This window comes from Phodopus roborovskii, unplaced genomic scaffold (genome assembly GCF_943737965.1).
Source record: "Phodopus roborovskii unplaced genomic scaffold, PHOROB, whole genome shotgun sequence".
In the NCBI taxonomy this organism is placed as follows: Eukaryota; Metazoa; Chordata; class Mammalia; order Rodentia; family Cricetidae; genus Phodopus; species Phodopus roborovskii.
In genome coordinates, this window is record NW_026126416.1 from 2,071,642 (window position 1) to 2,087,134 (window position 15,493).

General features: G+C 37.5%; 1 protein-coding gene across 4 annotated transcripts in view; it reads right to left on the reverse strand.

Annotated features, from left to right (window-relative positions):
• Positions 1-15,493, reverse strand: part of Kcnt2 (potassium sodium-activated channel subfamily T member 2) — a 264,951-nt gene that overhangs the window by 64,131 nt on the left and 185,327 nt on the right. For all 4 annotated transcript variants that reach the window (XR_007834440.1, XR_007834441.1, XM_051183174.1 and 1 more), the window contains exon 14: positions 10,212-10,320. Coding sequence is in view for 2 of the 4 variants with exons in the window: in XM_051183174.1 (XP_051039131.1) it covers positions 10,212-10,320 (109 nt within the window). In the remaining 2 variants the exon portion in view is untranslated. The remainder of the gene's footprint in view (positions 1-10,211; positions 10,321-15,493) is intronic.

The window sequence follows — 15,493 nt, forward strand, 5'->3', positions numbered from 1 at the left end:
CACCCCCCCAATGGGCATGGTCTATGCCACAGGTGTGGACAAGGTGAATATCTCACTACAATCCTGCAGAAATCTCACTGAGAACAGGAAATAAACCATTCAAATGTTTCCAGAAGTCCCTGAAATTGACAATCACTAGTGCGTTCCTGTCTCCACAAGTATCTGCAAGCAGTAAGGGCAGCTCAGAGACTCTCAAATCAGCCAATCCATGACAAAGAGGACACAGACCAGCACCGGTGCCTGGAAGAACCTCAGGACAAATACAGTACCTATAAATGGCACACTCCAGCCTGTTGAGATTTTGGAAGCCTGTGCTGTGCATTTTACGTTGCCAGCTTTTGTGAGCTATCATCCCTGATTCAGAGACCTCGTTGAAACAGCTGTCTTTGAGTCATTTCTGCTAGTATATGCATCCCCTCATCCACATCCCCAGTAAGTAACTCCAATAAAAGTTTATTTTTAAGCAAATTAAGCACTTTGGTGCTTCTTCCTTTGGTCTATCACCAGTTTCCTATCTGAGGCGAGTGGAGAATACAAACAGTGTTACATTACACTACTTTGCAGATGACTAGACTACATTTACAGTGTGATTCTGTCTGCAGCAGTGGGGGTGGGGAGGAAATCTGCATAAAGTAACAGAAGAAGATCAGAGAGCTCATTACACTACGATGTGGCTTTAACTTTCCATTTCTGCATGACTTCAGCTATTTATATTATTGTACATCAAAACAGAAATCTGAGTTCTAAGACTGGAAAGGTAGCAAAAACAATATAGGAAAATGATCATTGATTTTCTACCACTGGAAAGCTGTTTGGAATTTGATATTCACTGTACAACAGATACAAATGCTTAAATTTGAGGGAATAGAGAAAGGCTATGCAATGTAATTATGACACATTACTAACAGGAAATTTAACAAAAGCCATCGTTAAAGAGATGGGTTAAGTTCAATAAGGAAGAAAAATGGTCAAAAGTTAAATATGGACAGGTTGGCTAATAGTCACTGAAATTGAAGTTGATTTCCCCTACAGTGTTCCAATTTGCGTTTTATGAGATACTCACTTAATAGCTGTTAATTATTGGCTAAAGCAAGAAGGAATAGTGGATTTGTCCAATTGACAATTCGATTATTTCAATGTCTTTTGACTTAGTTATTTTTCTAACAGCCTTACTTTCCCTATGATCCTGTTCTCACTTTCTTCTAACTAGCGCTCCACTATTAACCCCCAATGGTTGTTTAAGTCTAGCTTCCTGTATGAGAATGATTACATGATATTTTCTTAAGAAATTTTCTTCATTGGGAATGATCTGAAACTTGACAGTACTCTTTGTTTTTTTTTTTTTTTTTTAAATTAGGAGAGGATTCTCTACTAATAATTTGCATTTAACCAGACCATTTCAATTTGAATATTTTTACTTTTTCTTCTTGTCTTAAAATTTCTTACTTTTAATATTTTTATCTTAACTTTGTGGAAGATATACTAAAACATATTATCACTTTTGGGTTGATCTTCTGGCCTGGCAAGTCAGTTCCTCATGCATTGAATCTCTGCACTTGTATTTGAAACTGTCAGCTAAGACATTAGCTTTTACAATATTGAATACTTCAGAAAAGATAGAAATAATACTTCTAATTTCAATAAGTCTTCTTCACTTATTCTTTCTCCATATATTTTTTCTTTTTAATCTTTCTGATAACAATACTTATATTCATTTTTAAGCTGTTTTTAATTTCAAGATTTGTTACAACCTCTTTCTGTGTAAAAATTAAAATGAAAGTCCAGATTCTATACATCATGTCAGCAGAAACATTTGTTTAATATCCCCAAAATTAAAAAGATATCAACAAAAATATCCACAGAGTTTGATATATTTGAACAACCATTCACATGACTATATAATTCCTTCATATTTTTCTCTACTAGTACTTCAATGTCTTTATTTTTTAAAATTAATATATTTTAATGTAACTTCCTATTTACATACATTGAAATAGAAGTCACTGTCCCACAGGACTACCTTAAATAGAGTATCATTCAGCAAATAAGAAGTTATATTTTAAAACTCTGAGCATTGGGAATTAAGATAATAAAGAGACCCATTTATCGATGTAGAGGACCTTGAAAATGGCAGATCTCGGTGCACACTGAATGAAAAGGGAGAAGTCTATTTAGTCTAAAGACTCCCAAGTGTCTCACTAGTCAGGACAGAGCCATAATCCCAATTGCTTGGTGGATAATATCCTTCACACAGTTTTTGAAAAGCGTTTTAGGGGGACTGGAATGTTTCAGTGGGCAAATTACATGCTGAAAGAACACAAGCACTTCTTTGGAATGCCCAGGACACACTGGAAACCCGATGCTACAGGAGACAGGTAGATTCCAGGGTTTAACTGAACTGCTAGTTTAGGCTAGGGAGTTTTAGAGTCAGTGAAAGACCTTAGATCAAACACACACACGTGCTAATGTTCACAGCACATACATAAATCTATGAAAATTTGGGAGAGTACAGAATCATTGTCCAGAACCACTTTCCACCCCATTACATGGGATCCTGACCATACTCAATCAACATTCTTTCTCTAGTGTGACGCATGGGGAATACTTTACAAACATGTTCTTGTTTTCGGACCCATTACTTGCTCCTTGTTATACATGTTTAAGTAATTATAATGCTTTTCCCTTAGTCTCTCTTTACAGATTCACAAAGTTGATAAAAGTCCAGAGTGTGTATGATTAATATATATATATATATGTATATATATATATATATATATATATTATTCTTGAATATTTGGATCCTTGCAAAAAAGTAATTCATATGGAAAGATCTTTACATGATTAACTAAATCTATCAAAAAGTTTTTTTTTTTTGCTATTTCAAGTGCAAAAACTATAACTATTTTGTAGATGAGTATGTTTAATTAGGGAATGAAAATTCATTAATTTTTTTCCCATGTCAAACAAAGCTTGAATTAAATGACACAACGTACAAAATAAAATGTTGTAGAGGAGCAGAGGAAGACATCTGACATTGACCTCTGCCTTCCCCGACCCCCACACACAGGGAGAAATATAGATGATAGAAAGATCAAGCAATAGATAGATCAATAGATGATAGAGGATAGATAGATCAGTCTATTACACACATCTGCACACCAAAAAGGAAAAAGAAAGAAAAATACACACACAAAAAAAGATTATTAAGAAAAAATTTACCATCTTATTCTTTTTAGTGATACATTTCCAACTAAAATAATTTCAGAGCAATGTCTGGGGAGCAAAACAATGATGAGGCAGACCTCCCCTTCGTTCTCCCTAGACAGCCATTTTTCTTTTTTTTCCCTAGGAATTTTAAACACCAAAGCCTCATGGGGGCTAGTTTATCCTATTGTATGATTGGGGCTTTTCCCAATATCTGTGACATTGCCTATTTCTAACTTTCTGGGAACTCTCAATCCTTTTACTACTTTCTCCATGAAAACTTGCTATTAATCATTCCTTTGCCATTTTCAATGAAATCTCCCGAAGGAGAAAAGTTGAATGTGTTAAGGTCCATAAAATGCTTGGAATCATGGACTCTGAATAATCATGTTCACCACATCCTTTACTTCATTCATACAAATAATGCTCATTGAGCGTCTGTTTCTTAATTTTCTTTCTAGAAATATAAATGGATAAGATATAACATCTACTTTGAATTATTATATAACGAAGGAGACAGGAACACAAGTACCCATGCACAAGGGGCATAACACACACACACACACACACACACACACGCACGCACACACACACACACATACACACACACGTTCAATGTAACAAAATTCATTGTAAAGTCATAAAAAGGATAAACCACATTAAAACTAGGAAGTTTAAAAATATCCAAAGGATAAAGAACCTCTGATGTAACGAAGTCTTCCAGGAAGGCAGAAGCAGTGAATTTTAAGGCAGAGGGAACCACATTTAAAAAGGATACAGAAGGCGGAAACTACAAAGTATATTTAGGATATGTTATTTGGAGAAAGCGCTATACACAACAGAACCATGGGAGATTAGGAGGTAAAAATAAACCAGGACTCATGCATAGAAAGCCTAAGGACTTAAAATGGAAACGGTTCAATCTCATTTGATGATGACTGTGAAGCTATTAGAGGCACCCCAAGCAGAGGACTGCAAGGCCAACACTCTATTCAGACTTTCAAAGGCCCCCAGTTTCCTCTTTATTAGTGTACTTAGGAACCCCTCCCCACCCCCAGCCAGTGACCACGTGGACTAGTTGATATACAAAACAAAATGCCATTCTGTGCAAACTTCAGTACACACCAGTCTGTATAAAAGGCAAGATACAGCATATTTGAAGAGCACACCTTTACCCTCTTCTTCACATAGCATCCCCAACAATACTTTGGGGATACTCAGGAGCGATGCTTTGAGCTCCTGATCACCCTGCCTGAGCCTCCAGAGCATCTGGATTGCAGCCTGCACCAACTCACCTAGATACTTTTGTCTTCTTTGTGTTATGGAAGAAATGGATAAAAGAGCACAGGCACAAGCAAAACATACCATGTTCCTTAAACTTTTTCAGAACTGCACATACACTGGAAGCGAGAACAGATTGTGGATGAGATCCAACAGGACCCCCTGTACACATTCCTTCTGACCACGTCGTGTGCCCTCCCTTCAATCCGCACGTCCTAGCTTTATGCCTCGGAGTTCAGGTCATGGCTGCATTTGGTGCTCAAGCCTCTGGGGAGGTGGTGTTTTCATTTGATTGGGACTGTTGGAGTGAGTCCTGATCCAACCTGACATGTGTTCCTAAAAGAAGGTGAAACGTGGGTACACAAAAGACAGCAGAGGTGTGGGCTCATTGAGGAGACACCATCTGAGGAGCTAGCAAAAGGCAATCAAGGAGACTGAACATGGATCTGGGCCTTCTGGCTTCAAGAACCGTGAGAAAATGAATTTCCTCTGTTTAAGCTCCTCATTCTGCTGCAATCTTTTTATTAGATTTTCTTGGTTTTATTTTTAGTGGCAGATGATGGTCAACACACACACACACACACACACATACACAGATTAGTTTAACACTAAAATTATCTATAATTTCTCCTGGATGTGTAAATGAGCTTATGTTTAAGGCCTGAAGGTCACTTAAGGGAATCTACCTGAACAGTGTCAGAGGTGACTAAGCTGCTGGACCACACTTGTGTTACTACCAATTTGTGTGGGGACGTATAGAACTGAGTCTTACCAATGAGTGCTGGGCACTGGGCTACCATTGAATAGTGGAAACTACACTCTACCTGAGCTATACAGGAAACCAGCTGAAGCAGAGGGAGCATTGCGCAGCCCATCATGGACACTGGAAAGGGTTGTTTCCTCACCTCACTGAAGTTGAAGTTGAGCATGCTGGGCGTGGCAAAAGCAGAAGATGTGGTGGGAAGATTGATTGTTAATGGTTTCAAATACGGTGGAAGCCAGAGGAAAATCCCCACCAAAATATATTGGTGGGATTAGAGGGTCAAATAATTTTAAAAACTATAACACTTTTCTTTTTGCATCAAGAAAAGGTCTCATGTTCTCAAGGCTAGCTTCAAAGTTAGCAGGTAGCCAAAGACGACCTTGAATGTCAGATCCTCAGACTCTACTATACAAATGTTGGGATTGCCTATGTGCACCAAGAAAAAACAAGCTCTTTTGGTTTTTTCTTTTGTTTTGTTTTGTTTTGTTTTTTTAAAATCTGGTGCTGTGGGTAGAACCCAGAGATCCACGCATGCTAAGCAAGCACTCAGCACTCAACCAGCTTAGCTACATATCTAGAAAGTTAGGTTAGCTGATACACTGCAACCGAACATATTCAAACTTTAAGATGTGTGTGTGTGTGTGTGTGTGTGTGTGAGAGAGAGAGAGAGAGAGAGAGAGAGAGAGAGAGAGAGAGAGAGAGAGAGAGAGAAGGATTTTAAGTTAAGTCACTGCACTCCTCATTGCCCCTAGTACTTCTTTTGCAAACACTGAACTAGGTATTTCCACATTACAAAATACAGTCTTCTGCCACAGTTCTGAGTGTGAACCTTTCCATGGAGCTAAAGATAGTCCCTTTGAGCTCCGTCTCCCACCCTTTCCTTCCTTTCCTTTCTGGCAGTCAGGATGGTAATTATAACCCCTATTACTTTTGAAAAACTTTCTCTTTTCCACCCACATGGCAGCTGATTCCCTGGGCTCTCTGCAACAAGCTCAGGAAAAGATAAAGCATCTCACTCATTTTCCATAACCTGCCCCCCTTTCTCTTCTTCATTCCCTGGTGGGTTTCCTTGGGCCATTTCCTGAAGACAAAACCCTGGAATTTCCTTTATTCTCTCATGGGTGTTAAAAATTACTGAGTATGTGGATGTTAGGTAAACTACACTGAGGATGGCTCATGGCTAATTTCTCACTTGAGGTCATCGGCCTACTTATGGAGCCGAGACAGGCTGCAGGCTCTGCTCAGAGTAGCACAGAGTGTCCGAGCATAGCAAGCATCTTTTGCTTTCATCTTATCTTGGTGTCTGTTTTCTCCAAATAAATATTTTCTGAAAGTGTTCACTGAGCGAACTTTCCAAGTCAAAACAGGATATTAGGGGCATTTAAAAGTTTTCCAAATTAACCTCTGTGAAATGATGAAATATAAAATCTCCAGTTCTTTTTGCTTTTGCTACCATGACATTTGGAAGTCTTTGGGCCAGGGGTTGTATGCAAGATTTCTGTGTAGCTTTGTCTGCTATCTACCCATAAGGGGAAAGTGTTTGCAGAAAAATGCAATAAAAATAAGCTTTGTCTTTTATGTATCCCGTGAAGAGTTGTGAAATGTTTTGGGGGTTTTTTATTGGTGATATTTAAAGTAATTGCTTGGTTAAGGAATGTTAGTCAGGTTTCTCCTGTAAAGTCACATCTGAAATTGGCAGCTAAGAAACATCTGGGAGAGGTATGTCAACAACACAGCTTTTCTGTTTCTCCTTTAAATTTCACCCACTATTAGCACACATTTGTAGAAGGAGAACATTTACATGGTGTTTTCCTAAGGTTAGCTTCATATTTTCTCATTTCTTTTATACTTAATATTGGAATTCTTTTTTAAAAAAATGTGTTTCCTTCACCTTTTAAGTTTTTATTGCTGTGGACTCCTGGTACTAGATTTATTCCACAGTTTAAAATACATTTTGTTACGTATTTTGTAACTCCACTAGAAAACCTTTCAGCATGGACCTTTCATCATTTTCCTGACCCCCATAAAGCAAGTCCTTGTTCTCTGCAGTCAGATTTTCTAGGTTCATGTCCAATTTTTAGTCTTAATCAACAACACCCAATGCCTTTTACATCAGAACAACACTTAAGAAGCAAGCTCTGCTCATTGTTCACCAAATGGCATTGCTTCTGGGCTCTCTTGAAACTGGAGAATTCCAAGTGATTTATTCTAACAGACATGCAAAGCTACACAACTATATATCTGTGTCTATCCTTTTTATTTGTTTATAAAAATCATGTGACCGTACTAGCTCCAATCTCCATAGGAAGTGTCACATATTAGAAGCTGAGAAGTCATAAATATATATAACATATTTTGATAGGATACAGGACCAGAAAAATAATGTTAGTAGACAATTCAAAGAGGTCCAAATAACCCAGATGATAGTATTCATACTAATGCTGAGCCCTCATTTGAGAACTGCACTAAAACTACAAAAAGTATAAATATTACTTAAAGTACTCACAATAGTATGTGGAACTGTTTATACTAATTTTTTTGCAGCTGTTTTGATTTTGCTTTTGTTTCGGCTTTGGTTTTTTGAGGGGATGCAAATCTCAATTGCTTCAAGTAAAAAGGAAAGAAAAGCAAAAGCAATTACAAACTTTTAACCTAGTATTACTCAGTCTTCTTTGATTATGAAATTTTATTTCTCAAGGAAAGATATTTGCCTCATGAAGGATAATTTGATTGAGTCCTTAAGTATTTTTTTTACTTTAATAAATGTATAATCTTACAAATGGAATAATGTGCACTATTCTGATGTCAGTGCTTGTATTTCTTTTGAATACAAGAACTAATAATATCCAGTAAAGTATGAGCCATACGGGGCAGTAAGGTAGCTTAGTGGGGATAGTTGAGAGTTTGGTACCCCGGACCAGTATGATATAAGAGGAGAGAACTGACTGCCACAAGATTCCCTCTTAGTTGTACACTTACATGCAGGGGCAGACACAAACACACACACACACACACACACACACACTCACACACACACACACACATACACACGCTCACAAACTAACGCTCATAAATTTTAAAATGTTTTTCATATTCTATGTAACTTGACTATTTGTCTCCTATAGTAATTCTCTGTTTTCCATCATGCAAATGGTCTTTCTACAATGACATATGGGACCGTACTTTTATTGCATAGCAAAAAAGCACATAAACCTAATGCTCAATGTAATTATACGTGAGTGTGTGCATGCTAGAGACGCAGTAGGGAATCTTCACACCCACCTATGCGTGTTGGGAGCAAAGGGAAGGCTGTAAGTACTGAAGAATCCGTGGTGAAATTGGAACCCTAATAGATTGCTTATAAGATTCAAAATACTGTAGTCAATTTACCAATATCCTAACAGCATCCAACAAATGATAAACAGAATGGGTTCATGATCTAGGAATTCTGTTCAGCTTAAATAAACTCAAAATGTACACACACACACACATGTCTTTCAGAGGTTAGAAGCAATCTGTGCTGATTATGTGTTAAATAGGAAAATGAAATGTGGTTCCTTCTGTGGTAGAATAGCATCAAGATTAAGAATACCAGTTGTTGTGCATCATAGTATGGATGGACTTTGAAAATGTCAATCTCCATGATGGAAAGTAAGCCAGCAACATGTGGCACACGGAATGGTCTAGAACTGACAAATGACAGAAACAGGAGTATCTTAGTGGCAGGTTAAGGCTGAGAGGATGTAGGGAGATTGTTATTAAGCTTTTGTGCAGTTTTCTCTAATTAAAAATTGTTGATGGCTGAAAATATGAGTATATTTAAACGATAAACTTTAAACACTACTGGGTGAACTAAAACTTAGTGACACTTCTTTAAAGAAACTTATGGTTGAATGCAATAGTGATTCTACAGGTCAACATATTGAATGGATGGAAATCCTTAATTATGTAATAAAAATGGTGATTGTAGTAAAGTTGAATGGAATTAATGACAGGTGCATTTTTTTTTTAAATCCAGGTAGAGTGGTGCCTACAAACAAACACATATATTAGCATTTGCACAAGACAATCTGAGTTACGGTTGTTAACCAATGCTAATGAATTTTCCTTTGTATGAACAGGAGTGGAGTTGAACTAAACTTTCAGTATTATAGTTGTAATAATGACAAAGCTAGTATGAAAAAATATTGAATACACTTGATGATGTCTCTGTTCAATTAATTGCTGTCTAAATGATCTTCTGCACTTTGATTCAATCAAATTACTTAGTACTTCCTGAAAACAAACCACCCAAACTCATGATCTCTCTACCTCCTTCTATTGCTGAGATTAAACACTTGTGAACACGCAGAATAACAATATTTCCAGTAAGAATGTGTGAAATTGCTCCTGGGGGAATCTTTTTTATCTCAGCAGAACAGAAATGTAATTAGAGACAAGATAGTGAAATCTACTTTAAAATACCACTGAGCATTTTCTCTTTATATTAGTGAGTCCTTCTACCATGCATTCTAGGAAGAAAATTTATGCCTGCTAATCTATTTGATTTAGTAGTTCAGTTAAATACCAACAATTTAACTTATGGAGAAACAAACAAACAAAAAACCACCTTGACCAAAAAAGCATCAGTAGAATTTAGTAAGATAATCAATATTTTGCCTAAAATACCAAGTAATGTGAAGCACTGTAATGCAAAGTACTATAAAAATATTAATTATGGAAACTAACTCTAAACCCAACAAATAATGTTGAAACTTAGAATGTTGTTCATAAAAATTATATCAAGATTAATGAATAACCAGTAAGATAAACTTAGGCTCCTTAAGATGTTCATATCTTTCAAATGAAGATAATGTATACAAAAACAAATGAAGGCACATATCTACTTGCATATCTTGGCTTACTATACGTCTACATCACACAACTACTAATTAAATTATCTTAAGAAAAAAAATATACTTACTGCCCTCTAGAGGTATGAACCAGTAGTGTAATAAGTGTAGATGTTGCTGGGCATATACAGTTTAAAGCTAACATGGCGTATTTAAACTCTTCTTCACAAACAACATGATCTGTTTGAAATAAAATAGGTAAATTAGAATAATTTACCTTTTGAGGGTGATTTGTTTAAATATGAAAAATGGAACAACGATTGAAATTGCAAGACTCAGTATAAACATACTTGTTTTAGGGCTGTTTCTCAGATGCGATACTCTCTAGAAATACGTTTTGTAAGATAGAGTGTTGGAGAATGATCTCATGACTGGTGGAGGGTGGGGCATGAATGTAGAATTCTAACCCTGACAAAATGAGGGACCTTGGTAAAATGCTGAAACTACCAACGCAAGGAGTAGGACAACAGCTGTTTCCAGATGCAGCCTGGATGTCTTTCCAGGTAGTTGATAAAAAGCCCCATCATTCAGTACCACAAAACACAATCGTCTGATTTCCTGGAAACATCATCGTACCTCATTACACTTGAAAATTATTAAAAACATACATGGTAGGCTATAAATATAAACGCATAAATATAAGTATACACACATAAATAATGTGTTTATTCTGTCAGAGTCATGGCAATAATCTCCCTCTCTTCCCCTTTCAGATTACCAGTCTGATGAAATGGTTAGCTGAGGAAGAATGTTAAAAACACATAGCAATGAAATTTAATGCTTTGCAAAGAGGGAGCAGATTCTAACTCCAATTTGAACGCTGAGGTCTGTACTGAATATTCCCGAAAGAACAGTGTATTCAAACCACCCTCTGAATATTTCTCAAAATAATTTTCGAATGTGCATGTCTAATCTGTGAGAGAGAGGCAACAAACTGTTAAAAGGGAAATGCAGTTGCTTTAGGTTCCCATCTCAGCAATGCACAGGGGACCATGATTTCTAACACTCGGAACATATGATCTGTGAGAAATACATACACTTCACAACATAACATAAAACAGGAGTTTTAAAAATCCAAACTGTGACCGAAAATTTGGAAACCCTGATTACCATATGTGCCACCACATGCAGTTATTAATTTTCCCTAAGAAGCACAGCCATCTTTCTTCAGATAGAACAACTTGAAAATGGCCTTGCTTTGGAAATATTTCATCATAGTCTCCTTCAGTAGTTACAAGGGAACCATTGTGGCCTTTCTTCGCTCAAAGGTTAGAATTTTGGAAGGACTGACTGAGAGGTAATTGTATGATGAGGGCTTTTATCCCTCCAAAAGCTGCACTGTTCTAGGTGCTACCCTTTTCCTTAGATAAAGGCTTTGAAAGCACCCATCATCCCTTTAGGCTTAAATCACGTTTGCCACCAGTACCACCACACAAACATAGAGCACAGTCTGCACTGTTTCAGCGTCATGTGCTGAATTATCTACCAAAAAAAAAAATTGCATGTAAATTCAAATGTACTTCACTTATCTTTGGCATAGCGTGTGACTCACTGATATTACTTCAAGATAGCCAATCACTATTTCCTGCTAGTGTCAACATCTATTTCTGGCGTGGCTATTGGTGCAGGCCTCCCTCTCCATATTGCATTTTCTTGTTTATTTTACTTCAACCCTTACATAGGAACAACTCATGCTCCATGAGTCTACCTGGACCTTTTCAGCAAAAGAAGTGTTAAAGTAATTTATTGCACAAAGACGGCACAAGAGGCTAGCAAGGATGCTCAGTGAGTAAAAAAACTCATTGTTCAATAAGAAAAGCCTAAAATAGATATCCAGATATATAATTAAAACACACACACACACACACACACACACACACACACACACACACACACACACCTTGCTAGATTTGAGAATTGCTACAAATGACTCAAACTCAGAGCTACTCTCCTGGACTAAGCAGAGTCCTTCTAATGGGATTTGATGTCATGCAAGTCACCTGTGTTCTGAAACCTGTTAACCTACTTAGATCCTGCTGCCCAATCCTGCTGGTCGACCACATGTAGCTATTCATAAATTAAAATTCAATCAAAAAGAAAAGTTCAGTGCTTCCGTCCCACTGGAAGCATTTAAGGAATTCAGCAACAGTTGTCAGTGCTGACTAACACACTGGGCAGGATGGCCAGTTTCCGTTGTCACCGCTAGTCTCCCTGCTTAGGCTTCTGCAGCTGTCAAATGGGTTCTCATAAAGTACTAAAGCAAGCAGGATATATTTGAAATTCCTCATGATTTCACTCACCAACAGCCAGAACTTAGACAAGCTTCCTAACAATGCAACATTCCTGTGTACCTTCTCTGTCATATGGCAGCTAAAAATGTTCATCTGTAACAACAGGGGAGAAGGCAGAACATATGGGGATGAATGCAGGCTGGGGAGTAGCTGTGGAGGTTTATGAAAGCTATGGCTCTGTTTTCTTAGTCAAATAGATGGAAATGATTAGGAAGGAGGTGGCAAAATAGAGGTTGCAGATAATCTGTTGTTGTCTTGTGTTTCTTTCCTTAAGCTTCACTGAAATGCATGCAAGCTGGGCCTGAACTATAGCTCATTTGGTAAAGTGATTGTCTTAGAAGCATAAGACTTGGTTTGAGTTCCGAGAACACATGGTAGAAAAGGCCTGATGCAGTGAGCCACCTATTTAAGCAAACTGCATGAAAGCAGAGCTAAGAGGATCAGCGTGATTGAGTGCCTATGAACCTAGCCTATTTGGCAAACCTCAGGCCACTGGCATCTACCTTCTCAAACACCAAAGAGTACTGCTCCTTGACAAGTACATCCAAGGTTGAATTCTGGCCTCCACGCACAGACACGTACACATGCACTTATGCAAGTGATCTCATTCAGAGAATGGGAAAGGTAGCAATCTATATAGAACCTTCCTTACAGCCACAGAAAGATACCATCTTCACTCCTAGACAAGGAAACTTCTCTATGCAACAGAGCTCACCACTACAGAAAACCGCCATAGCCAATCAAAACCAGCACTGTGGAGCCTCGTCCGAACGAATACATCTACAGAACACTTTTCACACCCAAGGCTCAGAGAATATTGTAGAAGAAGGAGCAAAAATACACTAAGGGCCAGTGGATCAGGGAGTTTGCTATGAGATGAGATTGTGTCTCCTAGTAATATCAAAAGCTGCACTCATAAAATTTCACCGACACGACTGCCCACATTTGAACTAAACAAGAACAAAACCAGTGGACATGCCACAGAGGATGGGGGAAACCCTATGAGGTCCCAGTCCTACACAAAATCTATAGGAAACTGAGGAAATCTGGAAGTTGAGAAGTGGTCTTCCCCAGGGAAAAGCATACCAATTGTTTATATTACCAAAACTCAGCCCTGAAAACATACGTGTGTGTGTGTGTGTGTGTGTGTGTACAGCACTATATAAACTGAACAGATAATATTTAGGGAATACACACACACATATATTCATATATGCATGCAATCTGCATATATGTGTGCATGTGTAAAAGGGGGTCTTGGAGTTGAAGGAGGTCAGGAAAGGATGTATAAAAGGGCTTTAGGGAGGAAAGTGAAGGGAGAAACAGTGTAATTAATTGTAATCTCAAAAAAAGCAGTAAATAACTAAAAAATTAAAAATAAAAAAGTTGCATATCAAACATTTTTTTTCTAAAACTATCATATAAAATGCATGGGCCATAGAGGCTTATAATGCATCAATACATCCAGGCAGAATTTCTCCCCCAGTGGGTGTTTTCTATGCAGTGAGCACAAGTCTACAAAAGAGGTCAGAAGAGGAAATATTCTGATGAGAATCAACTGCACCTTGCTGATTTCAACAAAGAACATACTTGCTGTAAGATAAGAAGCAATAATTTTCCAGCAGAGATGGAATTCTCTAAAGTAGGACTCTACTTGAAATCAGAAATAAAATCAAATGTCCACAGGTCTGAACACAGAAAAATGAAAAAGTGAGCTTCAGAAAATGCTTCCTTTTTGAGAGCCTTTAAGGGGCTGTCCTTTAAGATATCTTGAACATGCTGTTGAGACTGAATAAGCATCAGATTGAAGTACTGTGCTGCCTTCTTATAAATGTGTTTCACATGAACCGTGAAAGACCCATTACAGTTGAAAGCAAAAGATGGCCAAAATGAAAACAAATTAGTCAGTTAAAGACGTGTAACAGAATTAAACAGTCTCAAAAATATGAAACAAATGACTGAAAACCTCTTAAGTATATATCCAACGTCTTCAGCTATCAGGGTTGTGCAAATTAAAGCTACTTTGAAATCACATCTTACCCCAATCAGAAAGATTAAGATCAGTAAACAAATGCCAGGACCTGCTTGTGAGTATATTGAGTAAACTCTTATGCATTGCTGGCTTGATGGAAAATAGTTCAGTCAATGTGCAAACATGTATGGAGGGTCCTCAAAAATCTGAAAAGCGATGTGCCAAAAAAAAAAAATCCAGCTATACCATCAATGTTTGTTACTGCTCTATCCATGAGATCCAGAAATTGGAAACAGCCTACATCTCTATTCATTGACGGGTAAGTAATCGGATGTGGCATATTTACAAGTATGGGATATTATCCAACTCTTAAGAAAAATGAAATCATCAAATTTTCCAGTGAATGGTTAGTGTGTTAAAAACACACATTCTGAATTAAGTAAGTCACATCCAAAAAAAAAAAAAAAACACTGAATGTTTTATCTTTGAGTGGATGTTAGCTTTTTAAGTTTAGAAGTGTGTGTTTTCAATACAAATAACTGCAAAGGGTACATAGTTATAAAAGGACGAGGTGAAAGAGGGTCTCCCTAGTTAGGGCAAATATAATATAGTGTGATAGAAACATAATAGGGGAACCAGATTAGGAGGATTAATTGAGGAGGGCCATGGAAGGTCAGGGTAAAGGAAAGAATATGAGGGGGGACAAGTAACACTAAACTACCTTAGAAAAGTCATAAGGAAACCTACCAGCAGCCACCACTATAACTTCTCGAGATTATTGCTAACCCAACGATACCTCTATCAAGGCTATCTCTTTCCTTGCTTTCCCTCTCTGTCCTTTCCCCAACCAGACCTTCCCAATCCCTCATTTTCTCCTCTCCCTTCCCTTTCTCCCCTCACACTCCCAATTTACTCAGGAGATCTTGTCTATTACCCCTTCTGGGGCTAGAGTGAGAAGGAACTGGGATTGGTATGTAAAATGATTGTTTTAAAAAATAAAATTTTAAAAAAAGATTTATATATTGTAAATTCCTAAGCTATATATGAAAGCAATTTAAATGTAGTCACCACGTAATGGGGGAAACAGGGC